Here is a 15,947-nt window from a genome sequence, read left to right as displayed (position 1 = left end):
TATTAGACACGGACACACACATATAGGTATGGGCATGCACAAACAAACACACCAGAGGTGGCATTTAGCAGGTTCTGACCAATTCTGGAGAACCGGAAGCGGAGATTTTGAGTAGTTCAGAGAACCAGTAAATACTGCCTCTGGCTGGCCCCGCCCCATCTCTTCTCTGCCTCCCGAGTCCCAGCTGATCGGGAGGGAATGGGGATTTTACAGTATCCTTCCCCTGCCACGCCCACCAAGCCATGCCACCCCTATCAAGCCAGGCTCACAGAGCCGGTAGTAAATTTTTTTGAATCCCACCACTGAAACACACATGTCATAAGAATAACCATGAAAACATTGAAATCACCTGGATGGTCCAGAGTAGTAATTGATATAGGCAGTCCTCAACTTACAACCTCAACTGAGTTCAAAATTTTCTGATGCCAAGCCAGTGAATTTTGCCCCATTTTGCAAACCTTTCTTGCCACTGTTGTTAATCCCTGCAGCTGTTAAGTCAGTAAGATGGCTGTTAAGTGAATCCGGCTTCCCCATTGACTTTGCTTATCAGAAGGTCGCAAAAGGGGATCACATGACCACGGGACACTGCAACCGTCATAAATATGAATCAGTTGCCAAGCATCTGAATTTCGTTCTTGTGACCATGGGGATGCTGCAATGGTTGTAAATGTGAAAAATGGTTGATAAGTCACTTTTTTCAGTACTGTTATAAGTTTGGTCACCAAACAAACTGTTGTAGGTTGAGGATTATCTGTACTAGAAAAATGAACGTACCTGATCGTGGTTTTACTTAGCGCTAGCAAAAGCACTTAGATATTATATACTGCTTCACAGTGCTTTACAGCCCTGTCTAAGTGGTTTACAGAGTCAGCATGTCACCCCTAACAATCTGGATCCTCATTTTACTGACCTCAGAAAGATGGAAGGCTGAGTCAAATCTGAGTCGGTGAGATTTGAACTGCCAAATTGCAGTCAGTCGGCAGTCAGCAGAAGTAGCCTGTAGTACTGCATTCTAACCACTCTGCCACTGTTTCATGAAAATGCTGAAATTGTATCAGAATTTAGGCCATCTTTAAAATACACAGCTTTAAGTTAATTCTGAGGTTCCATTAGCTCTTTGTTGCTTAATTTCTAATACACACTATCCTTCTTTATATTCTGAATGCACAGTAAAGTAATATGTATACTTTATCACGGTCACCAATCAGCAAAAGACAAGAATCTTTTAATAGATCATACCAATAACAATAGTAAATAGTAACATCCATACCACACATTATATCATGCAGTTTGGATCATGCCCATGTGTACTTGATGGATAAGTGGATAGGTATGAGCATAAGGGACACAATGGCTCAGTGGCTAAGACGTTAAGCTTGGCGATCAGAAAAGTCGGCGGTTCGAATCCCTAGCGTTGCGTAACAGAATGAGCTCCCGTTACTTGTCCCAGCTTCTGCCACCCTAGCAGTTCAAAAGCATACAAAAATGCAAGTAGAAAAATAGGAACTACCTTTGGTGGGAAAGGTAACAATGTTCCGTGCGCCTTCAGCATTTAGTCATGCCGGCCACATGACCACGGAGACGTCTTTGAGCAGCGCTGGCTCTTTGGCTTTGAAATGGAATGAGAACTGCCTCCTAGAGTCAGGAACGACTAGCACATATGTGCAAGGGGAACCTTTACCTTTATGAGTATAAATATAGATTCTCTAAAAATTGTTCGAGATTGTTACGAAAAATTGGTACAAGAAAACATCTTTAGTCCTGTAACTAAATTTTTCCTTGTGGTCATTGCAGCAGCACAGAATTTTGCTACTGCAAGCGTAGTAGCCGAGATTGTGTCCCGGAGGAGATAGTCTACATTAAAAACTGTCTGCTCTCCCTGGTAATTTCTCTAGTAAGGGGAGAAAGAATATGCATTGACCTAAAAGCACTGTGTAACTCACAGTGCAATAAGACACGTGTGATATCTTTGACTTCTCCTTTACCACAGATACATACTCACAGTTAAGCAATAGTGTAGTTCGGAGGCTGGTGACATTTTTGCAACTGGGAAATGTAATTTATTTCTGCTTTCTGCAGACATGGCAGGTTATAATGTTCAGCTCTTTCTTTGGCTTTTTGGCAGGATTTGGGGGCTGGTATTGAAAAATGTTAGCAACTGGTTCTCTGCCCAGTTTCTGAGGGCGTGGTGGGCATGGCCTTCTGCACTACAGCGGTGTGTGTGTGTGTTTTCGCCCTTCCCAGACTCCAGCGGCTTTCCCCAAGCCTCCAGGAGGGCGAACATGGCCTTCCCTTGGGCTCCGGAGGCTGGAAATGGGCCCATTTCCAGGCTTCTGGGAGGCTCAGTTTTTGCCCTCCCAGAGCCTCCGTGTGGGCCCTGCACTTACCTGGCATGATGAACGGGCCACGTGGAGACTCCAGGGAGGGTAGGGATGAGGGCGGGGGGCAGCTGATTCTTGAAACAACCAGTTTGGCAAACTGGATGCAAAATTAACACCCTAACCCTTACCTTAACCCCAACCAGTGCAAACTGGCTGAATCCCACCCCTGGTGTGGGCAGATCCCAACTAAATAGATGTGAGAAGTCAGCCAGGAGCTTAAGGCATCTATTTTCCAACTTATTTTTCCAGGAAAACAGAAATGTCATGCCTCTGTAATTCTGTGATTTGAATATCTTTCTTTAGAAAACAGGTGAGGGTAGTGCCTTACTGGTCCTGGTCTAGCTCAAAATAAGCAGATTTTGACCCCGAAGGAACTAGGTAATAAGCTGCCTTGAATTCCGTTGCTGAAGGAAAGAAGTACAAACAGTATATTTGTGGGACAGTAAATTTTTTTTTTTCTTTCTCCTTTGGATCTTTAGGAATGCTTTAAGATGCCACAATCTTTAGGAGCTTTAGGAGGAAAACCAAACAATGCCTACTACTTTATAGGATTTCTGGGTAAGGAAAAACGGAGCTGTTGCAGTAGTTCTGTTGAAGAATTCTTCGAAACCTGAAGTAGCAAATGAGAAGAACTCCATGGGAAAAGAGAAATCACAGTAAAGAGCTTATACTGAAGATTGGAATCCAGTCTATTCCCCACAGCCTCAGGCCTTGTAGGGAAGAATCACATAAGCCATGTTCATCTCAGCCTGTTTCTTAGCTGGAGAGAGGAGTACTTTAAGACTCGATTTGAAGAATGAAGCTCCCCCTCCCTTTGTATGGAAATCCAGATTTGGGACCGTAGCAGATCCTGGAGTTTAGGTGGACAACTGCAGTGCAAAGCTGCCTGGTTTTCAGTTCCCCTCATGGCTACCCAACCCCTTTCTTTCTTCTTTCTTGTAGGAAATGAATTGATCTACCTGGACCCTCACACCACTCAGGTCTTTGTAGATTCGGATGAGAGTGGTGCAGTTGATGACCATAGCTTCCACTGCCAGCAAGCCCCCCACCGGATGAAGATAATGAATCTCGATCCCTCTGTAGCTTTAGTAAGTATTGTGATAGGGTGTTGTGGTCTGCCGGCGACCTGCGGAGCTGGTGGCAGAGTCAGACAGTGAGGAGGTTGGGGAAGAATATGGGTCAGTCCTAGAGTCTGGGGAAGGCTCGGACGAGGGCTCTGCGTTGGAGGCAGAGAGGGGCCAAGGCCATCTGGGAGTTATGTGCTGCCCCCGGAGCCTCCAGAGTCAGACATCAGTGAGGCAAAGGAACGGGGAAGCCTGTTCCCAGTGCACGCATGCGCAGAGCTGTCAGAAGCAAGAACAGTTAAGACAAAAGGGGCCACTTGAGAGTAAGGCTTGGAGGTGATTGGCCCCTCCCATAGGACACAAAGGAGGAGCAAAGGCACCTGAGCCTTTGCAGGAAGCGACCTTATTCGTTGTCGTCAGTTTAAATTCTGAAGCTCCATTTTGGCTCTGCTCCCTGTGGCCTTGCTAACTGCCAATTAGGTCTTTGGCAGTGTTTCAAGGGAGATAAAGGTGGGTGCTTATCAGCCTTATCCCAAAGGACTGTGGCAGACTTCTGTTGGACTCTTTGCAAACTATTTGTGACTCATTACGGGCTGTGAATAGACATAATTCACAGCCGTTGAAATAAAAAGAGGGTTTTGGGGACTAAGTGTGTGCTTTTTACTGTTTCAGGAAGCCTAGGTCAGAACATGGGGTGTAGTGAGGAGGTGGACACACACACTACCTGTCCCCGCTCCCCTGAAGAATGTGCCTTGTTCAGGCTGCCGATTACATTTTCAAAGAAGTTTCAAGTTGGAATTGTGATAAATGGTTAAATGTAGTGCTAGTCATTAGGCCAGGGCTCTTCAAACTTAGCAACGTCAACTCCCAGAATTCCCCAGCCAGCCACAATTCTAGGAGTTGAACTCCACAAATTTATAAAGTTGCCAAGTTTGGAGACCCCTGTTTTAGACAGTTATACAACAGATTAACTTATAACCTAGTGTACTTGTTTTGACAGTGTATTATATACATTAAGCTGCTGTGATTTGTAAAAAAGGCATTTTGGATAGGCCAAGCAATAGCTTAGCATGCCTTGTGAACACAATTTGTGTGTGTATTTTGGCTTAGTTCTTACTGAGATGAGAAGCCACTCTGAATCTGTTCTGATTATTTGTGAGCGTTTTGAGCACTTAATGCCCTCCCGAGCTGATTGGAAAGAATGTATAATGACCAGATTTTGCTAACATTGGATTATTCCTTGTTTTTCCTTCCTAATATTCTTCAATTGTTACAGGGATTCTTTTGTAAAGAAGAAAAGGACTTTGATAACTGGTGTAGCTTTGTACAAAAGGCAAGTATTAGGAAAGACAAATTATTATCATTTCTTGTTTTGTGTTTAACAGATTTACTAGTAGAAGGATTGATAATAACCTGAGGGATAGAAAGATTGAAAGAGAGAGATGCCCCCAGCTCTGATACATATTTGATGTTTGTTTATTCCATTGAACTGAATGGTGTTATAATTATTTTGTTGTTGTTTCTTTGCTGTGCTGATATATTTTTTTTAACTTGTCTTCCTGAAGAGGGCATTGTAAGCTTCTGATCTTTTGTGCGCTTAATATATATGGTGTTTTAAAGGGTGCTGTGATCTTATACGAGCAGCCCCAAAAGAAACCCACAAATAGAAAAATGCAACTATTACTTTCAAAAAGAGGGACGTGGTGGCTCAGTGGCTAAGACACTGAGCTTGTCGATCAGAAAGGTCAGCTGTTTGGTGGTTTGAATCCCTAGCGCTGCATAACAGAGTGAGCTCCCGTTACTTGTCCCAGCTTCTGCCAACCTAGCAGTTCAAAAGCACGTAAAAATGCAAGTAGAAAAATAGGAATCACCTTTGGTGGGAAGGAAACAGCATTCTGTGAGCCTTTGGCATTTAGTCATGCCGGCCACATGACCACGGAGACATCGTCGGACAGCGCTGGCTCTTCAGCTTTGAAACACATGAGCACTGCCCCCTACAGTCAGGAACGGCTAGCACAGATGTGCGAGGGGGATTTTTACATTTACCTTACTTTCTAAACACAGGTTTCCATTGGCCTGGAAATTCATTTGTTCCCTGCCTTTTAATACCTTTCATTTGGTATTTAAGAATGAGAAGTAAATAGCATAGTGAATTTGAACTTTTGATGCAAAAAATAGCTCAAGTGATAAATACTTAATTTTGGATTATATTTTTTCATACAAAATGTAAAAAAGGGTTAACATAGAAAGGACAGGAAGGAATGGTTTATATTCCCCAGCTGTTGAACATTCAGCATGGCTTTTTGAAGGGTTGAGTGGCTAATACATTTTAAGGGCTGCAGTTTACAAATGGCATTTCTTCCCTCCCAGGAGATACATAAGAAGCAGAGTCTACGAATGTTTGAGCTGGTTCAGAAGCACCCACCACATTGGCCCCCTTTCATACCTCCCACAAAACCAGAAGTCACCACCACCGGAGCAGGTAGAGAGGGTGTTTCATGGGGATCTCCTTCCCTCCATTGTGCTGCACGGCTATGATCTGTGTTACTTTATCCACACAATATGCTCTCACAGCCTTAACTCAGACTTGATTCATTGCCTGCATTTGCCCAAGCGCCCGATTGCAAAAGAAACTGAATTTTAGCATGTGGTGTGAATAAATCCCCAAGGATTAGAAGTGACCTATTTGGACACTTGTCCCCAGGGAGTAAATTTCTGAATGGCAGCTCCTTAAAGCAGTGGCATACCCCTCGGAAGAGAGACAGCAATTGTGAGTGGCTGCTACTTTCATGCTCTGAAGCAACTTTTTGGAATCAAGGCCAAAGTTTGCTCACTTGCTTGAGCAAACTCATTGTCCATTTCTTCTGGATCAAAAAATGGATCAATTGGGGTGAAGTCAACATTAAGCAAAAGGGCCGCAGTGGCTCAGAGACTAAGACACTGAGCTTGTGAATCAGAAGGTCGGCAGTTCGAATCCCTAGCGCCGCATAACAGAGTGACCTCCCGTTACTTGTCCCAGCTTCTGCCAACCTAGCAGTTCGAAAGCATGTAAAAAATGCAAGTAGCAAAATAGGAACCACCTTTGGTGGGAAGGTAATGGTGTTCCATGTGCCTTCGGCGTTTAGTCATGCTGGCCACAAGACCACGGAGACATCTTTGGATAGCGCTGGCTCTTCGGATTTGAAACGGAGATGAGCACTGTCCCCTACAGCCGGTAATGACTAGCACATATGTGTGAAGGGAACCTTTTCCTTTACAACATTAAGCATCTGCGACACCTTGTAGGGCATATTTTTGCCATAACAGAAAGGACTGTAAGGGTGTGTTCTTGTGACCAGCTAAGTTATACTGGGAGAGGTCATCTGCAATCTCTGATGGGTTGATTTATTCCTCACTCATTTGCTTTCCAACAGCCATTCTCCATCCAATTTCTCACATACAATTAGTCCTCAACTTACAACAGTTTATTTAGTGACCAACGTTACAACGGTTGGGGGGGAAAGTGACTTATGGCCATTTTTCAAACTTACGACCGTTGCAGCATCCCCATGGTCCCATAATCAAAATTTGGATGCTTGGCAACCAGTTCATATTTATGACGGCTGCAGTGTCCCAGGGTCACGTGTTTCCCTTTTTGTAACCTCCTGACAAGCAGAGTCAGTGGGGAAATAGATTCACGTAACCACACTATTACTAACTTAACAGGAAACTAACAGAACTGCAGCGGTTCCCTTAACAACTGTGGCAAGAAAGGTGGTCAAATGGGGTGAAACTCACTGAACAAAGAAATTTTGGACTCCATTGAGGTTGCAAGTCGAGGACTACCTATAGCTGTGACGGCGAAGCTATGGCACGCATGACAGAGGTGGCACGCAGAGTCCTTTCTGATGGCACACGTGCCATTGCCCCAGGCTAGATCTCGGTGGCATTTCTTTCATGAGCTTCTGTTTCCCTGCAAACGAGGAAACAGAAACTCACAAAATGACCGTTGTCTTACCTGAACGGTCCTTCTATGGGTGCTGCGAAGGGAATCCAATCATGGGTTAACTTAGCCCTCTAGCCTTTAGACTGAGTATGCAAATTTCAAAGTCACGCCTCCTCTGACTGGACTTCCGTTTCCAGTTTTCGTACGAAGTCCACCGAAGGAACAATATGTCAATTGTCAATCAAGCCGCAGGCCATCCGGCACTACCTAGTCGAGTCCAGTCAGAATAAGAAGTCACAGAGTCACGATCAAAATGGAGCCCTGACCAGCCGAAACTGCGGGCGGGTTTGGATTCCCTTCGCAGCACCCATAGAAGGACCGTTCAGGTAAGACAACGGTCATTCTCCTGTGTGCTGCTCCGGGAATCCAATCATGGGATATGCCAAAGCAATTAAGTCCCAGGGCGGGAGCTAGGCTGGTCAGGCTCCTCCGCAGACGGAAGGACCCTTTGCAACACTCTCCGCCCAAAGGACGCCTCAGCCGAGGCGAAGACATCAATCTTGTAGTGGCGAATAAAGGGTGAGGGCGACGCCCAGGTGGCCGCCCTGCAAATCTCTTCCACAGACGCTTGCGTCGCCCAGGCCGCTGTGGTGGCCGCACTCCTGGAGGAATGAGGAGTGATCCGCCTTGGCACCGGTCTGGAATGGGTGTCATACGCCAACGCAATGCAAGCTTTCAACCATCGGCCGATGGTGTGGGAGGACACCTTCTGTCCCATTGAAGACGGCTGGAAGGAGACGAACAGAGCCTCTGATCGTCGGAACGACGCAGTGCGTTTCACATAGCGACGAAGAGTCCTGCGAACATCCAGATGGTGCCACTGGCGTTCCTGCGGATGAGACGGGTGAGGACAAAGTCTGGTAGGACAAGTTCTTGAGTCCTGTGAAACAACGAGTTTATCTTTGGAAGAAAGGTCGGATCCAAACGAAGCACCACCTTGTTCGGGTGGAAGATGCAAAGATCCGCATGAACAGAAAGGGCTGCTAGCTCTGACACCCTCCTGGCCGATGTTATGGCCACCAGAAAAACCGTCTTGAGCGTCAATAAACGGAGGCTGATGGAATGGAGAGGTTCAAAGGGGGCAGCTGTCAGGGCCCTGAGAACCAAGGTCAAATCCCACGTGGGATAACGGTGTACCGTCGGCGGTCGTAAGTTGGAAGCACCCTTAAGGAAGGTCCGAACCCGCGAGTGCTGAGATAAGGAGCGGCCTTGGCCACCCCCGACCACCGTCGACAAGGCTGTGACCTGACGGCGAAGCGTGTTTGGCGCCAACCCTTTGTTGAGGCCGGACTGCAAGAAATCCAGAACTTGGGGTACCGAGGCCTTGATGGGATCGACCCCGGTGCGCCGGCACCACCGACAAAAGGCCTGCCAGGTAGCCTCGTAAATACGGGTAGTTTACGGGCGACGGGCCGCTTGAATGGTAGAAATGACTTCATCCGAATAGTGAAGGGCCGCTAGCATCGGCCGCTCACGTGCCACACGGCTAACTGCAACAGCTGAGGGCTCGGGTGCAGGAGAGCCCCTTGGTTGAGCTGAATCCGGTCGTCCGGAATCCTCCAAGGACGCGAAATGGACAGATGGACGAGGTCTGCGTACCAGGGACGTCTGGGCCACATCGGAGCGACCAGCAGTACTTCTGCCTGCTCCGCCAAGATCTTCTGAATGACCGACGGAAGGATCGGGAGAGGAGGAAAGGCATAGAGAAGGCCGGCCGGCCACCGACTGCGTAGAGCGTCTACTCCCTCCGCCCCCGGAGTCTGGTATCGGGAGTAAAACCGGGGAAGCTGCGCGTTGTGCGGGTGAGCAAACAGATCCACCTCGGGTAGGCCGAAGCGGCGAGAGAGTTCCTGGAAGAGAATGGGGTGGAGTTGCCACTCCCCCTGATCCACAGTCGCTCTGCTCAGCCAGTCCGCCTGAGTGTTGGCTTCGCCTGAGATGTGCTCCGCCCGAATCGATGAGAGTCTGGGCTCCGCCCAATGGAACAACCTTTCCGCTTCCAGCATCAGAGCTCTGGACTGTGTTCCCCCTTGGCGGTTGATGTGGGCCTTGGAGGCCACATTGTCGGTCAAAATTAACCATGGCAATGAGATATAATGTCCCGAAACTCCAGGAGAGCTAGACGGATGGCCCGCAACTCCAGCCAGTTTATGCTGTTCGTCAGCTCCTGATCCGACCACCAATGCAGGGACCACCTGGCCTTGCCCGGAAGCTGCACCCTGATGTGGGAATGACTGGTATGCGCTCTCTGGAAGGGCAGCAGAAACCACTGGAGAGGGCGCGCATGGAACCTGGCCCAGGGCACCACGCCGATGCAGGAGATCATCTTTCCTAGCAGTTTGGACAGCGACAGCAGTGGTACTCGCCGTTGAGATAGCACATGATGCGCCAGATGGTATATGCTCTGCCTCCTTTCCGGGGACAGGAAAACCTCGCACGACATCGAGTTGATGGTGGTTCCCAGATGGAGGAGGGACGTGGTTGGACACAGATGGCTCTTGGGCAGGTTGAGGACAAATCCATGGTTTCGCAATGAGTCCATCGTGACCTGTAGGTCTCGGAGAGCCTGATCTCGAGAAGGCGACAACACCAACACGTCGTCTAAATAACAATTGATGCGTATTGGAATTGAGCGAAGGGAAGCTGCCAACACTGCCAGAAGTTTGGTGAACGTGCGCGGGGCCGAGGAGAGGCCGAATGGCAAGGCCCGGTATTGATAATGGCGGCCGTTGAAGTGAAACCGCAGGAACTTCCGATGTGCCGGATGAATGGGCACATGGAGGTACGCTTCTTTGATGTCTATGGAAGTCATCATGTCGCCTTGGCGGATGGAAGCCAATATGCTCTTTAGAGATTGCATTTTGAATTTTTGGTATTTGATATGCTGATTGAGCTGTTTCAAATCTAGGATTGCCCTCCATCCCCCGGAGTTCTTTGGTACCAGGAACAAGATGGAATAAAACCCTAGGCCTTCCTGCCCCTTGGGTACTTGTTCTATGGCCCTGATGGTGAGAAGATGGAATATCTCGGCGTCCATAAGGCGCCGTTTCGACGGGCACCTGGGCACAGGGCACCTGAAGAACCTCCTCGGGGGGATGGATAGAAATTCTAGAGTGAGACCCAAGCTCACCACTTGAAGGGCCCAGGCCTCTGATGTGAGCTCCGCCCATTGGTGGGCGAAGGCCAAGAGACGTCCTCCTATGGCCCCTACCTCCTGCGAGTCAGCGGTATCTACGAAAGGAACGGTTGCCCGCTCCTCGGGAGGACCGTCTACTCTGCGCCTGACCCTGCTGGCGCCCCCTGTCTCTGGCCCCAGCTCGGTCCTGGCCACGGTCCTGTGCCTGGGAGAACCCCCTGGTGTAGTTGGGGACATAGGGGGCGGAAGTAAACCCCGAGTCCCCAGACCGAAAGGGCTGCCGCCTACTATAAGGCTGTGGCCTCCTAAGTACACGGGCGCTGGTGGAGGGAAGCACCTTGCGTTTGTCCCGAGTCTCAATGAGAATGGGATCTAGCACTGCACCAAACAAGGCCCCGCCCTTGAAGGGCGTGGATGTTAAGCGCCACTTAGATTTGACATCAGCTTGCCAGTGGCGGAGCCAGAGCAAGCGACGAGAGGCCACATTGGAAACCACGGCTCGGGATGCAAATTTTGCCGCGCTAAGGGTGGCATCTGCAGAATACTCTAAGGCCGCTATCAGCTTGGTGACATCCTGATGGAGGCGCAGTTCCTCCGGGTCCAGCCTTTCCTGTAGTTGTCTCAGCCAGACTAAGGAAGTCCTATTAAAGAAGGAAGCTGCAGTAGCGGAACGTAAGGCCCACGCCGCTGCCTGATGAGTTTTACGAATGACCGATTCGGCCTTGCGGTCCTCGGCCTTCAAACCTTCTGAAATTTCAGAAGGAATTAACGCCGGTGAAGCAAGAGCAGCAATGGGGGCATCCACCGTGGGAAACTGGAGGAGTGCCTCCAACTCTGGGGAAGATGTGTACAGTTTCCTATCTCCAGACCCTGGAGGCTTAACTGCGGTCGGCTCATCCCATTGCTTCTGGATTAAATCAAGAAAAAGCTTGGGAGATGGGATAAAATCCTGTAAGGCCACCTGCTCAGCAAAGAGCCGCTCGGTGGCATCCAGGCCCACAGCAGCACTGTCTCCAGAAACTGCCTCCCCCATGTGGGCGGTAGTCTTGGCCTTATACAGCAGAGACTTGAAAAGAGTGTGCCTGAAGAGCCCAGGGGCAGTAGGCTGATCCATAGGTAGGCCCTCATCACCAGAAAAATCCCTATCCGGGATTTCACCTTCCTCCACTAAAGGAGATTGTGCACTAAACACAGAGGGGAAAGGGGAAGGAGGATCTGTTTGCAGGATGGAAGAATCCCCTTGCAGTGCCTGAGGAGCTAGGCCCGAGTAGGCCATAGTAGGCCTGGAGGCCTGGGATCTACGCATTAATTCCGCATCCACCCCTCTGGAAATAGCCTCTGAGATCATGCTGTAAAAATCAGCAGGAAGGCCCAAATCCTGGCCCTCCAGAGGCCTGAGGCCTGCAGCTGTGGGGGTGAATGTGGCAGAAGGCCCAGCGCGTGGAGGCGAACGAAGAGAAGCCCCACTAGCCTCAGAAATAATTGGGGGAGATTGAGGCCCGAAAACTCCTACCTCAGGAAGAGGGGCCTGGGGAAGCTGAATATCAGGGGACCAACCCTGCTCAACGACTCGCACCGGAGAAACAGGCTGCTGAATCAGAACCGGAGGGGAACCAATGGGAGCCCCAGATGCCTTGGGGGGAGCCTTGGCCTTATCTTTGCGCTTGTGCGACTTATCCCGAACAGTAGATGAGGCTCGAGGCCTGCTACTGGAAGCCCTGGTCGTGGCCTTGCTAGGCCCAGGGTTATCCCCCCCCTCGCCAGGGGAACGGGGCTCAGAAACTGGCCCGACAGTACCTTGCACTACCGATTGATTAGCCATAGTATGAATTTGAAAGAGCTCAATCAGCGAAACAAAGGAATGCAATTGCAAAGCACTCGCCAAGAACGCCACGTGGAAGCAGAGACAAAGAGAGAAGCGACCTCCTTCCTGAGTCAGCAAACTCGAGTGAGGGAAAAGGGAGGGGCGAAAGCAGTGCGCAGACTCGAGCGCGCGAATAAATTCTGCCTTCTCATCCCCAGACATTATCACGCATGCGTGAAGTTGCTTCCAAATAAGGCAGCTGGCATCAAAGGCGCGAAATTTTAAAAGAAACGGCAGGGAGAAATCCCAAACAGCCGATCCATGCAATCCTCCGGCAGCCGCTCCAGCGAGGGCAGAAGGGAGGGAGGCAGGGGGGAGGAGAGGAACAGCCCCGATAAGCCACAGCTTCGGATCTGACCGCGCCCGTAGGCGGGTGCTATCCGGTGTGGGAAGGCGGCGCTGGAGAGACTCAGCTTCCCTGCGCGCCGAACTGAAAGGGAGGACAGGCAGAGAAGCCGTTTGGGAACGGCAAGATCGCCCCACGCTCCAGCTGCAGTAATCCGATATCCCTGCAAAGGGAGTAGTGAGAGAGGAATCAGCTGGCAGAAACTGCCGCTTTACCTCCAACCAGCAAGAAATCCACAATGAAAAACCAAGGAAATCCAGTATTAATCCTGAGAAATTATCAATTAGTCAAGAGAGAATTGAAATAGGTCTGTAGGCTTGGACTGAGTAAGAGAAAACTGGAAACGGAAGTCCAGTCAGAGGAGGCGTGACTTTGAAATTTGCATACTCAGTCTAAAGGCTAGAGGGCTAAGTTAACCCATGATTGGATTCCCGGAGCAGCACACAGGAGAAGAAAAAGATCTTACCTCTTGCCATGCTGTCGGTCCCGCTGGCCAGCTGGTTTTCGCTTCTCTGCTGCACATACATGCATATCTGCGCATGTGCGCACATGTCAGTGAAAGTGAATGTCCGGACATGTGCACATTCACGCATGTCTGCACAGGCGCACATGCATGTCCACACAGCCCGTGCACACCAGTGGTGAAATTCAATTTTATTTGCTACTGGTTCTGTGGGCGTGGCTTGGTGGGCGTGGCGTGGTGGGCATGGCAGGGGAAGGATAATGCAACATCCCCATTTCCTCCCGATCAACTGGGACTCAGGCAGAGAATAGATGGGGGCGGTGCCAGCCAGAGGTAGTATTTGGCAGTTCTCCAAACTACTCATAATTTCCGCTACTGGTTCTCCAGAATTGGTCAGAACTTGCTGAATTTCACCCCTGGCACACACCTTTCAGTTTGGGCATGCACATGCGCGCAATTTGGGCACTCTGTGTCTAAAAGGTTCACCATCACTGACCTACTGTAGTTAGGAGTGCCGTTTTTGGTATTCCCAGCCCCGGGGTCACCAGCTTGACAAAACTTGAATGGGGAAGGTTTTTTATAAGAGCGAACCTATTTTTACAAAGAAATCCAGTTTCTCCTTTTTTCTTAGAGCTCATTGACTCCACGGATAAACTCTTTGAAATGGAAGAAGAGTTTGAGATCTTGAGCGTATGAAGGCAACCTGGCGGGGAAGAAAACCACAGCGCCTTTCTCACCCTGAAGTGCCTGCCTGTGAACAGACACAAGACCTCAGGAGAACAGTTCCAAAAAAAAAGCAGTTCTTGAGAAGGGCATGGATCCTGGCTCCCCAGCCCCTGTGTTTGTGCCCTCCCTCCATCCCCCTCCCCCCACTGTTCCCCAAGGAAAGAACCTTGTCTGAAGAAGAGCTCTCGGAAAACCCAAAAGCAAAAACTGGCTCGTCGTATTGCTGGGAACAGTCTTGCCAGCCTCAACAACAGCTGGATGGTAATTATAATATAATGCAATAGCTTTGCTCACGCGGAAGGCATGACCTTGTGCGAAGAGAACATTCACCTCTTGTTCCTTCACATGGACAATTTTTTTTAGGCGTCAATGTCGTTGCCTTGTTTCCTTTTTCAACGATTCGGGGAAAACCCCGTGCTTTTATTCAATCTCTTCACATTTCTTTGCCACTGCACTTGGAAACCCCCCACCCCCCCCTCAAAAAAGTGTTTTTAATGGAAGGACGCGTATAAAATGTGCAATTTTTCAGGAAAAAAAAAGTTTCTTGTTTCTAGGAAATACATTAATAAGCAGAGGACTTGGAAGGCAACCTTTCAACTCCTCCCGTGTTCTTGCAACATACAGAAGGTCTCTTTATAATTATGATGACCCCCTTTTTCACTTCGACTTTCACTTCAAATCATTATTAAACCTCTTTTGCTCCTGAGTAAAAGAAAACATGTTTTTTGTTTCAACTGTATCTTATTTATTTTAAATTAAACATTTACATGTTTCCCCTTGTTAAGAGCACTTTATTTGTGCATCTCATTTCTTAACCATTGAATAGGTTGGATGCCAGTTTGGGTAGTTGGAGCTTTTTAAGAACCAGAGAAGGGTATATATCAAAATAAAAATTGCTGGTCTCAGTTTTCTGATTGTTTTCTACCCTGATATAGTTATGTGTGTGTAATATTCACTCCACAACACGTGGCCACATAGGTGACAAATTACATTAACCATCACTACACTGGCAGATTAAAAAATTGCATTAGCTTTGCCATTGCCATATGCAGAATCCAATGCCTCATTGGTGGGAGTTTGCATGTATAGGTAGACCTCAACTTGCAATCATTCGTTTACTTCAAAGTTACAATGGCACTGAAAAAATTGCCTTACAACAGATATTCACATTTACAATCATGGCAACATCTTCAGGGTTGCAAAATCTGGGCACCTGGCAAGCAGCAGGTACAGGTAGTCCTCAATTTACGACCACACAATTGAGCCCCAAATTTATGTTGTTAAGGAGAAATTCGTTAAAGTGAGTTTTGCTCTATTTTACGACTTCCCCTGCCACGTTTGTTATGGGAATCCCTGCTGTTGTTAAGTGAATCTGGCTTCCCCATTGTCAGAAGATTGCAAAAGGGGATCAGGGGATCACAGGACACAGCAGCTGTCATAAACATGAACCAGTTGTCCAGCATCAAAATGTAAATCACGTGACGTTGGGGATGCTGCAGAGGCCATAAGTGTGAAAAATGGTCATAAGTCGCTTTTTTCAGTGCCATCACTAAGTGAACTTTTGCAAGTTGAGGACTACCTGGTTACAGCACCCCAGGATTATGAGACCTTTCCAGGTGTCTTCTGACAAGTGAACAGGGCAAACAGGATTCATTCAACCGCCGTGTGATTCACTTAACTGCAATGATCTGCTTAACAACCGTGGCAAAAAGTCATAAAATCAGGCACAACTCACTGCCTTAGCAACTGGAATTATGTTCCCGGTTGTGATCGTAAGTTGAGGACCACTTGTAGTCTTCAGACCTAGTGATGTCCAGTGGTGTTTGACCACATCAGCATTTTGCATAACTGTATCATTTCTTATGATTGTTCAGCTCATCACTGTTCAAAGTTTCAGTGGTGCTGAAAAATGGAATGTATTACCAGTCCTGGCACTTCCGACATTGCAGCGTTCCTGCAGTCACATGATTGCAATAAGGTGC

At 48.4% G+C, this 15,947-nt stretch overlaps 2 protein-coding genes across 3 annotated transcripts in view; one reads left to right on the top strand and one right to left on the bottom strand.

Moving 5' to 3' along the window:
* The window catches only part of ATG4A (autophagy related 4A cysteine peptidase), a 33,790-nt gene extending 18,919 nt beyond the window's left edge, over positions 1-14,871 (top strand). For both annotated transcript variants that reach the window (XM_087728139.1, XM_087728140.1), the window contains exons 9-13: positions 2,861-2,939; positions 3,324-3,469; positions 4,722-4,778; positions 5,816-5,927; positions 13,871-14,871. In XM_087728139.1, coding sequence (XP_087584265.1) covers positions 2,861-2,939; positions 3,324-3,469; positions 4,722-4,778; positions 5,816-5,927; positions 13,871-13,935 — 459 coding nt within the window. In that variant the 3' untranslated portion in view covers positions 13,936-14,871. The remainder of the gene's footprint in view (positions 1-2,860; positions 2,940-3,323; positions 3,470-4,721; positions 4,779-5,815; positions 5,928-13,870) is intronic.
* LOC148043152 (lamina-associated polypeptide 2-like) lies at positions 10,411-12,364 on the bottom strand. The gene has a single exon (XM_087727710.1). It carries the CDS (start codon positions 11,912-11,914, stop codon positions 10,652-10,654), a length of 1,263 nt encoding a protein of 420 aa, XP_087583836.1. The 5' UTR covers positions 11,915-12,364; the 3' UTR covers positions 10,411-10,651.
* Positions 14,872-15,947: the final 1,076 nt, after the last annotated feature.

This window comes from Thamnophis sirtalis, unplaced genomic scaffold (genome assembly GCF_051295495.1).
Source record: "Thamnophis sirtalis isolate CommonGarterSnake01/CBP01778 unplaced genomic scaffold, rThaSir2_p1.2 scaffold_13, whole genome shotgun sequence".
Lineage (NCBI taxonomy): Eukaryota > Metazoa > Chordata > Lepidosauria > Squamata > Natricidae > Thamnophis > Thamnophis sirtalis.
This window is presented reverse-complemented; position numbering and strand designations above follow the sequence as displayed.

What these genes read in the sequence shown, in the direction of transcription:
- LOC148043152 (XM_087727710.1), bottom strand. Translation starts at nt 11,914, where the DNA reads ATGATCTCAGAGGCTATTTCCAGAGGGGTGGATGCGGAATTAATGCGT.